This window comes from Cetorhinus maximus, chromosome 19 (genome assembly GCF_964194155.1).
Source record: "Cetorhinus maximus chromosome 19, sCetMax3.hap1.1, whole genome shotgun sequence".
Taxonomy (NCBI): domain Eukaryota; kingdom Metazoa; phylum Chordata; class Chondrichthyes; order Lamniformes; family Cetorhinidae; genus Cetorhinus; species Cetorhinus maximus.
Window position 1 is genome coordinate 5,704,123 of NC_135897.1, and position 20,287 is coordinate 5,724,409.

Here is a 20,287-nt window from a genome sequence, read left to right on the forward strand (position 1 = left end):
CCTCTTGTTGAAAAGCTAATCAGAAATAAATGGAAAAGCCAGGTAAATATTTATGCTTGGCTTTTCATCAGAATTTGGTTGTAAAAGTTTGATTTGATGTTGACTTATCCTGATCCTTCAAAGCCACTAAAAAATACAAATTCTTCACTTTAAATTACATACCACCACCCCCTCCCCTCAGTCTAGGTAATACAATGCCTGCCTCTGGGCAGCTCTGGAATCTGAGACAAGGACAGATGGAATAGAGGGGTAGTTCATTGTTGGCTCAGATCTTTGTAGGTGTGTGCTGTAGAGGGTTTCAATTCACAAATTAACATAATCTATCCAGGGTTATAATTCCCAATGAAAGAAATTGGGCAGTATGTTTGTTTAAAGATCTATTCCTGGGATAAGTTGTTGGTGGTGGGCCTTCTCATTGTACTGCGATAGTTGGTGCTAAGGAAATTCCTTGATTTTAAACCAGTATTGATGGCAACGTATGCCCAAGTCAGGCTTGTGTGCAAGTTGGAAGTGGATGACTTTCTCATAATCTTGCTGCTCTTGGTAGTAAAGGTTGCAGGACTTGAAGATGCTGTCAAAGCCAGCTGTCTCAAAGATTACTTTTCTCGTCAGATTTAAAAGATCAAACTCTTACAAGGTAAATCATTTTTGGTTGGAGTTATTGTTGATTCCAAAATGCCAGAAAACAAAGTTTTTATCCAGCACTTAATTGTATCATTCAAAAATTAAGTAAATTGTAAGTGGATAAAGTGCAAAACAAAATGCAAATGTTTCTGAGGGGAATGGAGTACGCTTTAGATTCCCCAGGAAATAAACCCCCTTCAGTATATCAAACTCTCTTTGGTAATTAAATCCAGCACTGCCAAAAAGTGATCATGTGTTCTTGAGTTTTTTTTTGCCTGGTGCAAAACCTATGGCTTAAAACCCATCTACAGCTCCATCTCAGTCTTTGCTTCCACAATATTTGACCCATATTCAGGGCTGCTTGTGAGTATTCACATTTTTAGAAGCTTTTGCTCATTATCCAATTTGGCACATATGAAGAACTGTAGTTTTAAGCCTTTCAGCACTCTATGGCTCTGTGCAAATGCAATAAGATTTTACCATTACGCCCTCGTTACTAATCTATTGACTCAATTAAGGAATGAAGCAAGCCAATCAAAACTGCTCAGGGCCCTTCTAGAAGTAGGGATGGTGCATTGCTCATTAAGTCTCAGCTCATTTGTTCGTGCTATGTGCTCAGAACAAAAGACTTTCAGCTTGTTTTATGCTCATACCATAGCACATTCTGGAATTGGGGAGGTCACTGCTCCAACAGGTTTATATAAGTGATCAGATGTGTTTTCGTAAGTGTACTCCCGAGGGTCAATAATCCTAGATGAATCCCAAAACCTGCAAAAACACAGCCAAACAAAAGTGCCACTGGCAATTTGAGGCAAATCCCCTGCTGTGGGTGGAACCTGTATTCTGACAGGCCTAGCACTCCATAAATGGTGTCGGCCAGAGGCATTAGAAACATAGAAACTAGGAGCAGGAGTAGGCCATTTGGCCCTTCGAGCCTGCTCCGCCATTCAATATGATCATGGCTGATCCTCTATCTCAACGCCATATTCCCGCTTTCTCGCCATACCCCTTGATGACAGAAACATAGAAACTAGGAGCAGGAGTTCTCATTCCAAAATCTAAAGGAACAAAAAATCTGCTTTTCCAAAGTTCAATGTAGTAAGCCTGCACAATTGGGAATCCAATTGTGGCTAACCCCTTCCTCAGTTAATGATCATAGACCAATCACAGAAAAGGTCATGAAATTATTTCCTTAGACAGTAGAAAATCTTCGTTCTTTTTCATTAATGTTATTATTTTATATGTTTTGAAACTGAGAATTACATTGGTGCTGGGATGAATGGCAGAATTACAAGGATCATAGCAATCCAAGTTTAGCTACATGCCAGTAATAATTTCATATTGTGGGCTGAAACTCCATGGCACAATGCTGGCCTATGGATGACTTTTTGGGATTTTTCTGCTGCACCATAGACCTACTGTGCAGATTCACCAGAATGATAGGACTTAAAGTGTTAAATTGAGGAAAAGTTGCATAAGCTTGGCTTGTATTCCCCTGAGTTTAGATCAGAAAATTCCCTAAATTCCACTGTGACCCCATTTCAAGGCTTGAAAATTGCCATGATCCCTCAGTAGGAATTCTGGGGGGTGAGGGATGCTGTTAGAGCAGGGCGGGGGTTTTAGAAACCTACCTTTTCAGTAAGCAGCAATCCAGCCTCAAGCGCCAGTTAAAAAAAAGCATTGCTGCCTTGGAGCCTCTGAGGTTGTGACCCCAAAAATGTTGTTTCGCGATGCCACTGTGGGGGTTTGCGACCCCCAGTTTGGGATGCCCTGGTTTAGATGATTCAGGGGTGATCTAATTGAGGTGTTGAAAGTATGAAATCAACAATTTATATAGCGTCTTTGATGTAACATCCCAAGGCGCTTCACAGGAACAACATAAATCAAAATAGGGCACTGTATCACAGAAAGGATATTAGATTAAATGACCAAAAGCTTGGTCAAAGAGGTAGGTTTTGAAACTTCTATTGGCAGTGCAGCTACAGGATTATGCTTTTCTGCAGCTTTTAAAGACTTGCAATGCTGGCCTCGGACCAATTGTAAAGCTCCTAGGTCAGCAAGGACAGTGATTCAAGCATAATAAAAACTGAAAATGCTGGGAAAACTCAGCAGGTCTGGCAGCATCTGTGGAGAGGGAAACAGGTTAATGCTTCGAGTCCAAAATCACTCTTCTTTGGGAGTGTTTCAAGCAACTAGACAACAAGGCTTGGGTCACAAAAGCTCCTGTGCATGCCCATTGGAGAAGTGGGGCAAGCACAGGAGTCCACATCCGGTTTTTCACTACTTCTGAGCCTGAAACAAGCATTGAATTTCTGCCCCAGTATCACTGTGAATGTCGCATTTGCAACCTGTCAAACCCAAGGATGCAACATCCAAAGAAACACTCTTTTGATACACAGCAAGAACTCAGGCATTCATTGCCGCAACTGCATCTAAAATAGTTTGTCTTGGCAAAGTAAGGGACTGGGGTGGAACTTCTCAGATTTTTTTCCAATTGCTAATGGATTTTTGCTTCTCAAAGGAGACTACATGGAAGCCAGGGGACAGGGAGTCTCCAGACGAGTTGCATAAGGCATCATAAGTGTGTGGGACAGGTGGGATAGACCAGCTGGTCTCTTCCTGCCACAAGGCAGCGGCTCAATAGACAGATTTCACAACACATTTTCTAGATCTGTACATTTAGACCTTCCTGGCAAATGAGCTTCACTGTGTTGGAAAGGTTTTACTCGCAACTAAACTTCCTTCCTGTGCTGAGTGACACAGCAGACTAATACAATAGATATACTGATGGAAAAGGATGATTTGTTTTACAACTTCATCTCTCCACTGCTTTATAAGAAACCTCCATTCCTTAAGTATGTGGGGAGACTGGAAGTAGCACTGTGAATGTTAAAAAATAAACACAAGCCTGCATCAAAAAACAAGGAACTGGCTCTTATCTGCCTTTGCTTGGTTCAGGCCTTAGGTGACTCATTGTAACCCCTTAACCCTCAACACCAGCCCTGGGAGGCATTAAACTATAGTGCCCCTTTAACTGAAGCAAAGCAGTCAACACGTATCACAAACTAGCTGAAATGGCAGTGGCAGGAACAGTTTTGTATTCCCATCGTAACCGAGGGCTTTCTGTGCATCTAAGATCATAAGAAGTAGGAGCAGTAGGCCACTCAGCCTGTCGATCTTGTTCCATCATTCAATAAGATCATGACTGATCTGATTGAGGCCTTAACTCCACTTTCCTGGCTGCCTCCCTGACCTCCGCCATTAACCCTCGACTCCCATGTAGATCAAAAATCTGTCAACTCAGCCTTGAATATATTCAATGACCCAATCTCCACTGCTATCTATGGAAGGGCCCTCTTGAGAGAAGAAATTCCTCCTCATTTCCATCTTAAATGGAGGCAACTTATTTTTAGTGCATTTGATTCAGAGTTTCTGCAGTCCAGCAAACAACATTGAAGCACTTTAATCTCTATTGTCCTGTGAGGATGAAAGGAATTAAGTAGATTACATGAAGAAATAGGTGCACAACATATTTAAGATTATCGTTGGAACATGTGAGACAGGAGTTTAATTGAGCAGATCTTGGGGGAAATTAATAATAGTCAGTGGGAGGCTCGAATAGGGATCACCACCTTCAACTCTCAGCCACTGGCTACACTGCAGTTAATTTTTGAGTAATTTCACATAGAAATTGTCATAGATGCCACACTTCAAGTGTCAAAAGCGTACCTAAATAGAAAGAAAGCCAGTCATTTCTTGATCTTTTATTTCCTTGGAATTGAAATTTTACACTGGAAATCTTCAAGTTCCTTTCATCAAACAGCAACTGAACTCTAACTGACCTCAGGACCTGCTAAGCCTACTCTTCACCACTGGGAGCCTAAACAGCAAACAGTGGAATATAAAGCTATATATCATCATGGTATGACAAATATCCTCAAAAAGAATGTCCTTAAAAGGACAGCCCGGGAAACGTCAGAGGAAATCAGCTAATTTTTTTAATCCCTCAAGAAACCATGATATGAGAAGGGTGTTGAGGGTTATTGAGGTAGCAGGATCTGAACAAGGGGGGTGATAGGTAAGATCACAGCTGAAACTATGCAGCATCTCATGATTGGTATGACAGTAACGTTAGAACACCTTTCTAGCACAGTATAAAGGGTTGTGCCATAGCTCAAATACACTGTGATACAATATAATCCTCTCGGAAGCCCAATGCCTGCGTAACAGGAAGGTGGAAATAGAAAATGAGCTTGCATTCACCATGAATGCTCTATACCTAAAGGAGGATACATAATGAGGCAAGGTGAAATACTGATTCATATTCCCATTTCAGGTGACCTGCTATCTCATTAGGGTGAAGTGGATCAACTGAGCATTGCCAAGCCATGTCCCACTGCAAACCTCAGTCAATTCCCCCCACCAAAACTTTCCAAAGTAATCTAGTAGGATGCAATGGTGTGCACTCACATGTACATGATAGACATATTGTTTCTCACTTGACATAAAGGCAGGGGACTGCATGTGATATATGTTGCAGTATGAGAGGAACATGGACAGGATTGCGCACAAAAGCTTTTTGGGTGTGAAGGGTCCTTCACAGTCAAAATGCATCAAGAGCATTACATGCCCTAAATTGAGAGGGCAGTTACCACGATTATCTCCTCCATGAGATGTGCTATCTGGCTGATGCACACATGTAGCAAAATTAGCTTTGCACCTCTAACCTTTCTAATATAATCTGACCATATGAACATGACCTATCTGTCTAAAAGGTGTTAGTAACTAGTGGTATATTACGTCACATATCAGGAGCTTTTGGAGGATATGGGTGGTTTTATAAGGTATGTTTGTTTTGTTGGTTTCATGATGGGCTGCAGGTTCCTATGTTAGATTAAATTTAATTTCGACTATTAGGCAATAGCATGCAATCTACATGCTGTCTGCCTTCTCCAGTACTCTCTGGTGCATCACTTATATAGTATATTCATTATACCACATTGCACACCTGTGGGATCATTTCATCATGGTGGGGCTGATACTAAAGAACAGTCAATGAGAGTTGACCCACAAGACCTTTAAATTCTGGAAACAAGTTATACCTGAAACAAAGCATATGCATCAAAAATCATAAGGAACTATGCTTCAGCCCCAGGCCCCCACCACCCACAGCACTGGGACCCCAGTGGATCATCCAGTAAAATGAATCAAGGAGGTCCTGCTGTAACAGGAAGATGCCTTGGCCAGTGTCTTTGTTTCAGAAAAAGGTAGTCCCCATGCCAAACCCTCTGGGTCCCAAAGTCAATTATCAAATGTGATCATTCCTTAAAATAAAGGAGCTGAACTAATGGTTTGAAGAAACTCCCAGCCAAGTATCTATTTCATGGATATGCAGCTACCCTGAAATTATGAGAAAAGGTCAACAAAGTGAATCCAAACAGGAAATATTTTATGCGATAATCTGCAAGGATGGGGCAGCAGTGAGAGCTGGCCGCTGTTGGAAATGGCTCCAATATCCGGGCATATGAACATGAGTTGTGTACACTGACGACTTGTGCAGATAACTGCTCTAATTCTACAGACTTGTGTATAAAAGTGCACTGTTGTAAAGCTGTAATCTCAGTGCCAGGAGCAGTTCTTAGTCATTGCTTTCCTTCACCCTATGTATGTTCATGTCCACAAACACTTTAAAAAGAGTGGGCTGAGTGAGAGGATCCATCAACAAAGTCTGGGAGATCCCATTTATTTTGTCAATGTTAGTCAACCACATGACCACTAATGAGGACTGTGGGTTTTTGACTATATCAGGTGATAGTTGCAGGGTCCTGAGATTGTGACTTTTTTTCTTCAGCAAAGCACTTTCAAATCAACTTATGACAAAAGAGGCAGGTTGGTGTCGGTGTAAAATCTGTATCTGCACAACACAAAATGGGTGGAGTATATTGTAATATCAGTACTGCACGATGAAACAGGGAGAAGAGAAGGCTGATACTTACCTAAATAAAGAAGCTGGTATTAGAGAACAAGGAGTAATAGTGACAGAACAGTTGCCAGTTATGCAGAACGTTAGGCGGTATAGCTGGACCAGGCTACATGCGCTCTGTTTTCACACAATGGGTAATACAGGACAGCAAAAACTGGTTGGCATTCAAATATACTTGTTAGAAAATTGAATAAAAACTGAACCAGTTCATGCCCAGAAACTTGATTATTTGACCTAGTCTCACATTGAACTCACGCATCTAATTTATTTAATTAGTCCCAAAGTTGACAAGTTAACCCCTGTTAGGTAAATATAACTATCCCAGTGCCATGGAAGCAGATGACCTACGCATGACCAAGGGGCTTTCTTAGCCTCTTCTTACCTCTGAAACAGTGACCACCAGGAATAGGCAGCTTTCATTCACCAATGGTAGACCTGGTCACAAGCTGCCCTCTCAGTTTGCCTGTGTAGGCTGTTGACGGGCTTTTGCTTTGAGGTGTTGTATGGAACCCCAGTGGTACAAGTGTGCACATGGGAGCAGTGAGGTGTCATTTCAAAATGATGTCTAGGTACACAAGTATACTGTTACTAAATAAGTTAAATTGCATTTTTATTATGTGGAATTTTGGGGACTATGTTCCAATTGCCAATTTCCCCATGAATTCTATCAATTAGAGGCCTTGTCTGTTGTTACTGAATCAAAGGCACTGCATAAACAGAAATGAAGCAGTTGTATAAAATGGTTCAGAGTTGGAAAAAACTTCAAACCATGGTTTAAAAGAGTTTACGAAAAAGTGGTTTGTGACAATGGTTCCAGGGATGAGGGATTAGAGTTATGGGAATAGACTGAGGAAGCCAAGATTGTTCTCCTTGGAGCAGAGAAGGCTAAGAGGAGATTTGCAAGAGGTGTTTAGATAAAATGACTAAGGATAAACAGTTTCCAATAGCTCAATAACCGGAGGACACATTTAAAGGTGACAGGCAAAAGAACCTGAGGTGACAAGAGGAAATTATTTTTTTCATTCAATAGGCAGTTAGGATTAGGAATGCACTGCCTGATAGGGTGGTGGACGCAAATACGACAGTAGCCTTCAGAGGGAAAATGCATAAAACTTGGAGAGAAAAACTGCAGGGAGGTGTGGGAAAGAACCAGGAAGTGGAAGTGATTAGATTGCTCTACAAAAAGGCAGTGCAGACTTGATAGAACAGAATGGCCTCCTCCTGCACTGTACTATGATTCTATATGGCTGGAGTAATTGGAGCTCAGTAGCTCTGTTGTCATGGCTGCAACTTTACTGTCAATGTTAAAAGTCACACAGCTGTCCTATACAGGTTGAGCAGTCAGCCCTGTGCAAGCAGACAGAAACAGAACTTCACTGCACCAAATATATTTGTTTTTCTTAAAATAAAAAATTGGTTTATGAAAACACCCAAAGAAGTGATGCTCCTCTCTCACTATCTCATTTTACTTCAACATATATTACATGAGCAAGTATCTTCACACCTGCTTCTGCAAGAGGAGGCACTGGATAGGAGCTCTCACTAGGTGTTGGGAGAGGAAACAAGGTGTCAGTGCTTCTATTGAAATGAGCTGGTACAGCCAGAGTTTGAAAAAGAAACAACTTTTAACCAGAATCCAACCAAAACACAGACCTCAACACCAGCACGAATGAACAAAGTGACAATAATAAGAGCACATAAAACAGAACCTTCAACTCATTAGAGACTTCAACACATTGCAGTTTGGGTCCAGGGAGAGGATGTCAAAACCCCTTTCCTTGCATTTGAATCCAGGTTTTATTACTTGAACCAACCACTGGCTTGCCGCAGGCTGAGACCAGTCCTTCTCATATGTCCCTTCCATTCATGCATATGCCAAGCATCTGAGCACCAGCGGGCCTAGAGAAACGATGCCAAGTCAGTTCTATGCTCCTAGATACTCGAGTGGTGGGGACAAGTTCTTTAGAGTTGGTGTGGCTCACTAAGCAGACCACCATCAGGTCAAAGGAGCCCCAATAAAAAGCAGATCTCTGCTACTGTCGGCTGCATGGAGATTTACATTTATAAGTGTCAGTCAGTGGCAGGGTGGCAATTCTACAGGATCAGATGACAGCAGGCAAGTAAATCAAGATAAGCATTTCACTTTCGAGTTTCTGAAGGGCCTGAGGTTGTTTCATCTCTTTCCAAAGTCAGCAATCCCTCCTGGACACCTGTATTAACCTGGGAGATATTCTCAGTGAGGCGAGTTCCTCGTGTCAGTGTGTGATGGCTACCAGAATGATGGTGACGTTATCAGCAGAGCCCCGGCGGACTGCCTCACTGGCCAATCTGTTACAGGCAGCTTCAAACTGCACGTCCTGCATGGCCTTCCCTGGCCTTGCAATCAGAGTCTTGTCCTGTGGGTTGACACAAAGACCAGTCTACTGAGGTTACGGTTTACAATTCAGGTAAGCAACTGACGCAGACAAGCCCGTGACTAGAAAACTCCTGGGGAATGGGGTCCTTATTCAATGTTTGTTGCTACTGGCCAAAATGTACCATGCAATCTCCAAGCGAGAACACCAGAGTCAACCTCTTCCTTGGCTGCCTTATCACAAACTTGTGGCAGAGAAATGGACAGAATCCCCTTCCTGATTCCGAAGTTCCCAAACTCCGTCCAGTATGTGTAACCAAAGGGCCATGCCCTTCAATCCAGCTTGTGGGATTTGGAGTAAGTCATAGTGGTAGCAGGCACCAGAACTGGCCTTGGGGCCCAGGTTAAGGGGTAGCAAAAAGAGGTGTCCTCTTTCTTGATATTCTTGCTCCTTTTGACTGTCTGGTGACTCCTGCTACAATGTGCATATGTGGATGCTAGACAAATTCAGGATGGGGCTCTGCCATGAGGCAGGCACTTATTAGGATTACACATAATGAATGGTCACTTTACGAGGTAATGTAGGGACAGTTTACAGTGTAATGTAGGGAGGTTGGTGTCCTTGGAACCAGCAAGTCAGTAATTTCAGAAAAGCTGAATACTGAAAGGATCGGAGGGGATCAGAAATGAATTTTCTGAAGTATTTTCCACCTTATTGACCCAATCTTTCCAGACTCTCCCAGGAGATCACATGGCTGTGGGTTGGTGGGGGCAGGCAGGAGGTATCCAGTCACGATCAACATACCGTCTAATTTTTAAAAAAAAGTGGGCAGGTTATTTGTTTAATTGTACGAGCTCTTAAAATTATTTGCATAGTTTTAACTTAAAGGAGTCAAGTCGAATGTGTGGGAACGTTTGGCTTGCTGCATGGCTGCACACGGGACACTGGCGTTGATATTCTAAGCGTCAAGTGTTTGGGTCTGGCTTAATGGAGCTGCTGGTCATTTCTTGCAAGTCATTTTGGCATCTCCATAATAAAAGATGCACGGCTCAGTTTTGATCCCCAAAACCCCAGGCCACCGTCCTCAATCATCCTTTTGTAACAACTGTTGGTCATTTGCAGACACTACGGCAGTGAAATTGGTCTTCAGCTAAAATGCAAAGTGAAATAACAGCAAACGGAGTCCATTTCACACTATGGTGTATTTTTTTTTCTATTAACCTCAATGGAATATGGGCTGCCCATTCACTCTCACCCCATTTCACCAAAGACCAATTCCACCCACTCTGAATCAGCGTCTCCTTCGGTCTACTATCATTCAGCAGGTTCATGTTCAGCAACTATGTGGACTTTATTGAAATAAACAATAATTATAGAATGTACAATCTTATCCATGGTAGGCACCAGTCCCCAGTCAAGGAGGAATGTTGGGGCTGGGTGAGGTGTGGAGAAGTTGAAGCCAATTGCAAAATGCAATAGGAGCAAGAGGGGCTGCATTGGTGGGCTGGGGAAGGACTTGCTGCTAGGTCAGGGTACAATATAGCAAGGCCCAGAAAGGGCTGTTGCTGGTGGATTGGGAGACCTTTCCCCCAGAGCGCTGCTGAAGTTGTACTGTAAGCAGCCTGCTGGGACATGTCTGATGGAGGACGTAACACATCAAAATCACCATCCCACTGCACATACAATGAAGGGCCACCACAGGACCATAACATGGTGTTTCCAGCCCATTAACTTTACAGAATTCATCCACAGGGAACAAACCACTGTGAGACCAGCAAACTGTACCTCGAGTATTGCTGAAACGAAGAGGACAGCTTCCTCCGGGGAGAACACTTTAAATAATCCATCACAAGCAAGAAGAATAAATCTGGAAAAGAAATAGCACATCACACAATTGACATGGCAGGAAGAACTGTTGCAGAAGTGCTGCTGGTGATTCACACTTGGATTAAAGGCAGCATGGAACATGTACAAACATACTTCCATTCAATACATGCTATCCCTTTGGTTTTCTCTACTTTCTTGAAGGGTACAGTTCCACAGGCAGTGGCTCCTCCCCCAGTGCCCGAGTCCTGTGGCCATTATTTGTGCCTGAGCATTTAATAGTGTGTGCTGGCAACTATGCCATGCATCAGTAAAGCCAAATTCTGTCCTTTTCCTCCACTTGCCCCTACAACAGGCAGATTCCTCAGCTATGGTTAAGTTGAAAATTGGCCATAGAAGAGTTAGGACCTAACAGAATTGTCAGCTACCTTTTAGTGACCGTCTCCTTTTAATGAATCAAATGTTTAGAGGAGGAAATGGCATGGATGAACACCCTGCAATTATTTTACAGCTATTTCTAACCACATCACAGTCATGAGACATGTGTGAGAAGACAATAATGGAGCGAGTTAGGGCCCAAATCTAATGAAGGTTTGGGTGAAGTGACAAATTCTGAGAATGGAGTTATTAGGGTAATTTATACCCATTAACCAAGGTTCTGTGACAAGCTCGGACAGCCCTAAGTCACTCCCTTATCGTTTCCTAATGCAATGTCTCATGACTGGAATGATTCTAGTGATGTGTTTAGAAATTACCGTGAAACAATTGCAGGGTGAGCTTCCATGCCATTTCCATTTACCTCCTCTAAACATTTAATATGCTTAAGAGTGTTATGTTGCCCGTAGGCACTGCTAACTTTTAAAGGGAAGTTTGAATGCCCAGTGATTTACTGAATGAAGCCACAAGATTCCAATATTCAAAAACAAATGAACTTTACTATACAAGAATCAAGTAAAGTAAACACTAATAAATAAACAAGCACTGACTTAGGTAGTTACTTACAGTTTACATTGAAAAGCACAATAAACACAGCAAAATACACTTTAAGCTAAAATCCTCAACTGAACCTTCTCATTTCCACTGTGACTTCCGCCAGAATCTTTAGCTACTTATCAGGTTCTTTCAGGTTATCCACTTTCTTGGGACAAACTCAACTTTTCCACAGCTATCTTATAAATTCTGGGACTTTTCAGCTGAACTTCACTTGCAATTCATGTGCAGAGACTTAAACAGAAAATTAGAAACACTCCTGGTTTTTAATAGTTCTATTTTCCTGGTCCCCTGCTGTTCCACAGCTCTTGGCAAATACTTCTCCTCTGCCTTCTGAACACAAGGCTTACACCCGCCAACGAAGTTGAAAGGAGGACCCGGAGACAGTAACAACCACCAAGAAGAGCTATCTAACCCAGTCTAGTCTGTGACTCCAGAGCAGAGCATTTTGAGAGAAATCAAAGTGTGACATCACAGGAAAACTAATAAGAAATTGGTTGAATATGTTGCTCGTTTATCTTCAAAATTCATAATTTATTAGTAATTATAAAGGTTTTGTTAGTTTGTAGTAAGATTTACTTGCATTATTAAAGGTTATTGGGAGTAGCAATGTTTATTAATTATAAATTAAGTAAGAATAAATGAATTAACACAAAGATGGCAGGACAGGTAATGTATTGGGACTGCAGAATGTGGGTGACACCAGGGTGGTCCAGGGCAAACATGTCTGCACTAAGTGTCTGCATCTAGAAGAGCTTCAGCTCAGAGTCATTGAGCTGGAAGTCGAGCTGCAGACATTGCGATGCATCAAGGAGGGGGAAAGTTACCTGGACACTTTGTACCAAAAGGCAGTCCACTCCTTAGGATAGGGTCTTCTGATTTGGATCAACGGTCAGGGAAAAGAGGGTGTGACTGTGAGTGAGGCAGGTATGGGGACACAGAAGGTAGAAGTGGAGGAGCCACAGCCCTTGCAATTGCCCGACGGGTTGGAGGTCCTTGCAGCCTGTCTGGATAAAAGTGGTGGCTACAGGGTGGGTGAACAAACTTACCACCATGGCACCATGATACAGGAAGCTATTCAAGCAGGGGGAGTTAATAGGAATGTCGTGGCAGATGGCTCTGCTGCTTGCCTGGTGCCAGGGTTCGGGACATTTGCTCTGGGCTGCACAGGAACTTGCAGTGGGAGGGGGAGGATCCAATAGTCGTGGTTCACATAGGTACCTACAACATAGAGTCAACTAGAAAAAAGTTTCTGCTGAGGGAGTATGAGCAGTTAAGGGCTAAATTAAAAAGCAGAACTTCAGAGATCTCTGGATTAGTAACTGACCCATGAGCAAATTGGTGTTGGGTAAATTGGATTAAGAGTTAAATTTGTGGCTCAAAGACTGATGTGGGAGAAATGGGTTTTAATTCATGGGGCACTGGCACCAATACTGGGGAAAGTGGGAGCTGTGCTGTTGAGACGACCTTCACCTGAACCGTGCTGGGGTGAGTGTTTTGGCGAGTCGTATAACTAGAGTGATAGAGAAGGCTTTAAACTAAATAGTGGGGGCAAGGGATCAAGTTTGGAAAGATGAGATAAATTAGAGAAGACAAGGCAAAAGAGAAAGGTGGGAATAAGGGAAATCATCAGAGTGTGGCAGGAAGGAACAGAGTGTACAAACATAAGAATGCACCAGCAGATAAGGCAAGAGGTTACAAGAATGTAAAAAGGCAGAACTAAAGGCTCTGTATCTGAATGCACACAGCATTCATAACAAAACAGATGAACTGACAGCACAAAGAAGTAAATATGTATGATCTGATTGTCATCCTGCAGCCATGTCTTTGTAATGGCTAAGACTGGGACCTGAATATTCAAGGTTTCCTGACATTTAGGAAGGACAGGAAGCTAGGAAAAGGCAGAGGGATAGCTCTGTCAATTAAGGATGACATTGGTACAATAGAGATAGATGACCTTAGTTCTAGAGATTAAGACGTAGAATCAGTTTGGGTAGAGATGAAAATAGTAGAAGTAAGAAGTCACTTGTGGGAGTGGTTTATAGGTCCCTAACAGTAACCACACTGTAGGACAGGATATATAGCAAGAAATAATGGGGGCTTGTGAGAAAGGTATGGTAATAATCATGGGTGATTTTAATCTACATATAGATTGGACAAGTCAGATTGGCAAAGGTAGCCTTGATGATGAGTTTATGGAGTATTTTTCCAACAGTTTCTTAGAGCAGCATATTTTAGCATCAACCAAGTAGTAGGCTAGCCTAGATCTGGAAATGTGCAATGAAACAGGATTAATTAATAACCTCACAGTGAAGCTGCCCCTAAGTAGCAGCGATCATAATGATTGAATTTCACATTCAGTTTGAGGGAGAGAGGGGTGGATCTCCGACTAGTGGTTTAAACTTAAATAAGGGCAATTATGAAGGTGTGAGCTGGTTAAAGTGAACTGGGAAATTAAGTTAAGAGATAGGTCAGTAGAGATGCAGTGGCAGACATTGAAGGAGATATTTCCGAATACTCAGGAAAAATACAGCCTTCCTTTCTCACTAAAATGTATGGGGAGGACATGCTATCCATGGGTAACTAAAGTTATAAAGGAAAAAAAAAATGAACATTGGTTCTCTAGGGAGTAAAAATGGGAAAACAATAATGGAAAATAAGGAAATGACGGGTGAATTAAACAGATATTTTACATCTGTCTTTACTGTAGAGGATATAAATAACATCGAGAAATAATTGTGAATCAGGAGGTAAAAGGGAAGAAGGAACTTGAACCAGTTACAATCACCAGGGAAAGGGTATGGAGAAAATTATTCTAAACTAAAAGCTGACAAGTCCTCTGGTCCTGATGGACTTCATCCTAGGGACTTAAAAGTGGCTGCTGAGATAGTAGATGCATTGGTTTTAGTTTTCCAAAATTCCCTCGATTCTGGAAAGGTTCCATCAGATTAGAAAATAGCAAATGTGACCCCATTATCCCAGAAAGGAAGGAGACAGAAAGCAGGAAGCTACAGGCCAGTTAGCTTAACATCTGTTGTAGGCAAATTGCTGGAATATATTATTAAAGGCGTTTATATCATGGTACTTAAAGATCAATGCAATTAAACAGAGTCAACATGGTTTTGTGAAAGGGAAATCATGTTTGACTAATTTATTGGAATTCTTTGAGGAAGTAACAAGCATATGGATAAAGGGGAACCTGTGGATACTCTGTACTTAGATTTTCAGAAGGCATTTGACAAGGTGGCACAAAGGTGTTCCGCAAAATAAGAACTCATGGTGTCGGGGGTAACATATTAGCATGGATAGAGGATTGGTTAGCTAATAGGGAGCAGAGAGTGGTAAATGGGTCATTTTTGGGTTAGCAAGATGTGATGAGTGCAGTGCCGCAGGGATCAGTGCTGGGGCCACAACTGTTAACAATTTATATCAACGACTTGGATGAAGGGACCAAATGCGTGGCTGCTAAATTTGTTGGTGACAAAGATAGGTCGGAAATTAAGTTGTGAAGAGAACTTAAGAAGTCTGCAAAGGGACTAGGTTAAGTGACTGGGCAGAAATTTGGCAGATGGAGAATAATGTGAGAAAATGTGAACTTGTCCACTTTGCCAGGAAGAGTAGAAAAGCAGCATATTATCTAAATGGGGAAAGATTGCAGAACTCTGAAGTACAGAGAGATCTGGGTGTCCACTGCAGTGGAGGCAGGGTCAATGAATATATTTAAGGCAGAGGTAGATTGACTCCCTTGTTAGTTAAGTATCTTAGGTTATCAAGGTAGGTAGAATGTGGAGTTGAGTCATGATCTGATTGAATGGCGGAGCAGGCTCGAGCGGCCGAATGGCGGAGCAGGCTCGAGCGGCCAAATGGCCTACCCCTGCTCCTAATTCAGATGTTTGTAATGGTTGCTTTCAGCTCTACCCCATGGAAAAATCTCAACTTCCCAGAATTCCAACCAAGGCTCCAACCCAAATCACTCATCTTTATGGTAAGAGGTTGGTTGAGATAGCCAATAAGTATTTAAATTAACTAGCTTTTAGCTTCAAAACCTAACCTTTTGACGCTGAGGTTTGCATAACTCACCTTTCTAACAACGGCAGGACAATGTAGCTCAAACACTTTGACTCCAGTTCTTCAAGCTAAACAGGTGCACTGTCGATTTATAGCTCTCTCTCTTCTACTGTGACCTCATTAAATAAACACAGGTCATCCCCTAAACTGCCAATACTTGATGTCACTTTCTAAAGTCCAGAATTTCAATTACCATAACCGTACAAATCTAATCTCCCTAAAACTAAAAGTTACCTCTAAAATATTAATATAAACCATGAAACTAGACTATTACGACAGGAGACAGTCACTAAAGGATAGCTGATAATTCTATGTTAGATCCTGCCTCTTTGACTGCCAATCTCCAATTCCAGTTGAGGAATCTGCCTCTTGTTGTAAGGGGAAGTGGATGAAAAGGACAGAATTGGGCTTGACTGGTTTATGGCACCGTTGCCAGTGCTCAATTGGTTTTATTCAAAATTCAATTTACAAACTATTTTATTTTTTTGTGCAAATATTCCTTCTTACAGGGCCTGGTGGCTGCCCAGGCTCTCTATGATGTAGAACATGACATTGCTATGGAATCTTTATGAAGAGATTAGTCATTGAGCAGGATACATGGCTGGTAAATACAGGTTTTGCATAATCAACTGAATCATGCTTTCAACGTCAATTCCCTTGTAATATGGCTACGTTTAGGAATCTTATTTTTGAGAAAAATCACAACACAAACCAAACTCTGACCATGGACCACATCCTGTACCCAGCCCTTGCTGCGCCTCAGTTATATCCCATCCCCTGCTCTGGAGTAATTTGAACAGTCATTTCCTTGACATGTAATCTACTCAATCTGAAACAGCAGTCACTGAAACATCAACAGGCTTCTGCCACAGCCCAGTGTGAGATGGTTATCTGGCACTGCCTTGCAAGCAGGTGAGTGAGTCCCATATTTACACTTTAATGCTAAACCCAATTGAATGAGCAACAGAAATAGCCATTTGTTGAGCCTGTCACTACCTATCATACGCTGTCATTAGGAAACCTACAACAACTTGATGAGCATAACAAGGTGAGGAAATACGGGCCGTACTGATGTCTGGTCGAGGCAGACAGGATAAGGTAGGGTTCCCATCCATTCTCACTCTCCTTTTCTACCTCCCTCCAATAGAGAGATGAAGTATCTGCTGATATCACAACTGCTCAATGCAAATGCTACAAAGCTCTAGCCACAGTTTACAAAGCTCTAGCCACAGTTTACAAAGCTCTAGCCACAGTTTACAAAGAGGTTTAGAGGAGGAGTAATATTTAAAATGGCCAGTGGACTTTCCTTTCTTCACCCTCCTGAAAGTGCAGACTCTTGTTAGAGTGCCATGGGTGCCAGCGCCCCTCTAGTAGCTCACTCAAGTGGCACTCTTCACATACGTGCCTAGCTTGATCCTAGTCCATGTAGCAGGATAAGGTACTGTAGTGTAGCAGCTAGACCCCGAGGTTTGGAGCTCAAATTCCCCCACAACAAGTTGTGAAAATGAACTCAATAAATTAGGCCGTTTCCAGGCTGACACCAGAAGGAAAATGGCTGCTACAAAAATCCAATTGGTTCACCAAAACCCTCCAGTGTAAATGTCACCCTTTTCTGATCTGATATAATACATATAACACACAGCTGACTCTTAATGCTCCCGGAAAGTAGTCCATCAAACCACTTAGCAATAAAAAGAATAAAAACATCTTAAGGATGGGTACTAAATGTGGCCTTGGCAGAATCCCCACACCTTGATGAGAAGCCCTTTTGCTTTTTAAAAAGACCTCTGCATTCTTCAGCAGGAGTAAGTGGAAAGTATTCAGGACTGGGAACCTTGTTTCATTACTAATTCTCTTCCTTGGCCCAAAAGACACTGAAGCCAATTGTAGGATCTCTATTGATACTCATGTCAACTAATTCAGGACCCACCAAGAATTGAAATTGGGGCATCTTCTTGGTGCTAATTCTAATGCATGGGATACAAGTTTTAAAGGAAATGTATGTTTTTTTCCCCCTCTCGTCTCTAAATTACTTTTGGTTTTTCTGGCTTCCCTGCAGTATGCAGAATCCCAATTTAATGACCTTGGGCTGCGGGGATATAATGCAAATCAGAAGGAGTTGGCTGCTCATTGCCTGGCAGCTAGGTGGAATGAATAATACCTACCATGTCACTTCAGCTTGCATGTTGTCTGTGCCCAGTCGTAAGTTGGCATGGGCTGCTTCATTATTGGATGAATTGTAAACAGAGCTGATCACTGTGAAATCATCAGCAATGCTCCTAACCATATGGTAGAGGAATTGCCATTAATGAAACAGCTTTCACTGAGAAGCTCCTAAAATAATCTGCTGGAACTACAAGTAGCCTCCAATGACCATCTTTCACTGTGTCAGGTATAACTCCAGTTACCGGAGGATTTGACTTTAGTTTCTATTTTCTTTAGTTTTTAGTTTCATTTCCGCCAACTCCAGCATGATGCCACCACCAAACACATCTTCCCTTCACCCCCCCCGGCGGCATTCCGTAGGGATCGTTCCCTCCGGGACACCCTAGTCCACTCCTCCGTCACCCCCTACTCCTCAACCCCCACCTATGGCACCTCCCCATGCCCACGCAAAAGATGCAACACCTGCCCCTTCACTTCCTCTCTCCTCACCGTCCAAGGGCCCAAACACTCCTTTCAAGTGAAGCAGCATTTCACTTGCATTTCCCCTAACTTAGTCTACTGCATTCCTTGCTCCCAATACGGTCTCCTCTACATTGGAGAGACCAAACGCAAACTGGGCGACCGCTTTGCAGAACACCTGCGGTCTGTCCGCAAGAAAGACCCAAACCTCCCTGTCGCTTGCCATTTTAACACTCCACCCTGTTCTCTTGCCCACATGTCTGTCCTTGGCTTGCTGCATTGTTCCAGTGAAGCCCAACACAAACTGGAGGAACAGCACCTCATCTTCCGACTAGGCACTTTACAGCCTTCCGGGCTGAATATTGAATTCAACAACTTTAGATCTTAAACTCCCCCTCCCCCCATCCCCACCCCGTTTCTTCCCCCTCCCTTTTTTTTTTGTTTTTTTTTCAATAATTTATATAGATTCTTCTTTTCCCACCTATTTCCATTATTTTTAAATCTACAATTAATACCTTGTTAGTCTTTCCACCCCACCCCCACTAGAGCCGTACCTTGAGTATCCTGCCATCCATTCTTAATTAGCACATTTCTTAGATAATATCAGCACCTTCAACACCTCTTTGATCCTTTTGTCTGTGACATCTTTTGATTATCTGCTCCTATCACTGCTTGCTTGTCCCCACAATCATCCCACCCTCAACTTCTCTCCCCCTCCCCCCGCCCTGCCCCCCCACCTTAAACCAGCTTATATTTCACCTCTCTCCTAACTATGCTTCAGTTCTGTTGAAGGGTCATGTGGACCCGAAACGTCAGCTCTTTTCTTCTCCACCGATGCTGCCAGAGCTGCTGAGTTTTTCCAGGTAATTCTGTTTTTGTTTTAGTTTCTCTAAGGCTGTCTTAACATCGAGGGCAGCTACTCTCGCCACTCTTCGGGCATTCGGCTCTTACGGCAATTTATGAATCAAGGGTGTATTTACATCTGGGACAAAGTGATTCTTGGGGAATCCAAACTGAGCTTTAGTGACAAGGTTATTGGTAAGTAGCTGTTGTTTGATGACATTATAGATGATCCCTCCATCAGTTTACTGATAATTGAGAAGAGGGCCAAAGGGCAGTAATTGGCGAGGTTAGGTCAATCTTGCTCTGTGTTTGAACGCGTCTGGGCAATCCACCACTGTTGGATAGATGACAACGTCATAACTGTACTTGAAGAGTGTGGTTAAGATGTGTTGCTTGTGCTGTACACAAGTCTAAGTACTATAACGAGAGTATTGTCAGGTTCCCCGTGAACAACCCCCTCCCTCAACTATTGTGAAGTTCAACATGTGAGCACAAAGAAGAAGAAGGTTGAAGCATTTTCAGGTGCCATTAGCCTACAGTGCCCACTTCGGCACTCTATCCTACTTGGCCTCCTCCTGACTACCCAAAGATGCCAGTGACTTGACAATTTGGACTATTCCACGTGACTTTAAGAAATGATTGACGTTGTAAGTGCCTGAAACTCACTCTTTTCCCTCTGACACGACATATTCTGAACTACCTATTATCCCATTTTGAATTACAACCAGTGAATTCAGTAACAACCTGCATCTCTCTAAAATGCGAGATTCACAAACATGACTTTGAAGCAAATGCCTAAGATTAGAGTAAACCTGGAACTGTGACATAGCCAGTCTGACCAAGAAGTCTGGTACAACCCAGAAAAATGGTTGCAATGACCCATTTGATAATGATAGTTAGGCCATGAGCATTCAGATATTATACAGCTTGTGTGAAACCGCTAACTGTGCAGACATGGATATTGCTTTATTTACTT

The 20,287-nt window shown here is 42.5% G+C and overlaps 1 protein-coding gene across 8 annotated transcripts in view; it reads right to left on the minus strand.

Annotated features, from left to right (window-relative positions):
• Positions 1 to 4,373: 4,373 nt before the first annotated feature.
• Positions 4,374 to 20,287, minus strand: part of ilkap (integrin-linked kinase-associated serine/threonine phosphatase) — a 54,073-nt gene continuing 38,159 nt past the window's right edge. For all 8 annotated transcript variants that reach the window (XM_078563424.1, XM_078563426.1, XM_078563423.1 and 5 more), the window contains 2 exons: positions 10,747 to 10,828; positions 4,374 to 9,003 (listed from right to left, as the gene is read on the minus strand). In XM_078563424.1, the coding sequence (XP_078419550.1) occupies positions 8,863 to 9,003; positions 10,747 to 10,828 (223 nt within the window). In that variant the 3' untranslated portion in view covers positions 4,374 to 8,862. The remainder of the gene's footprint in view (positions 9,004 to 10,746; positions 10,829 to 20,287) is intronic.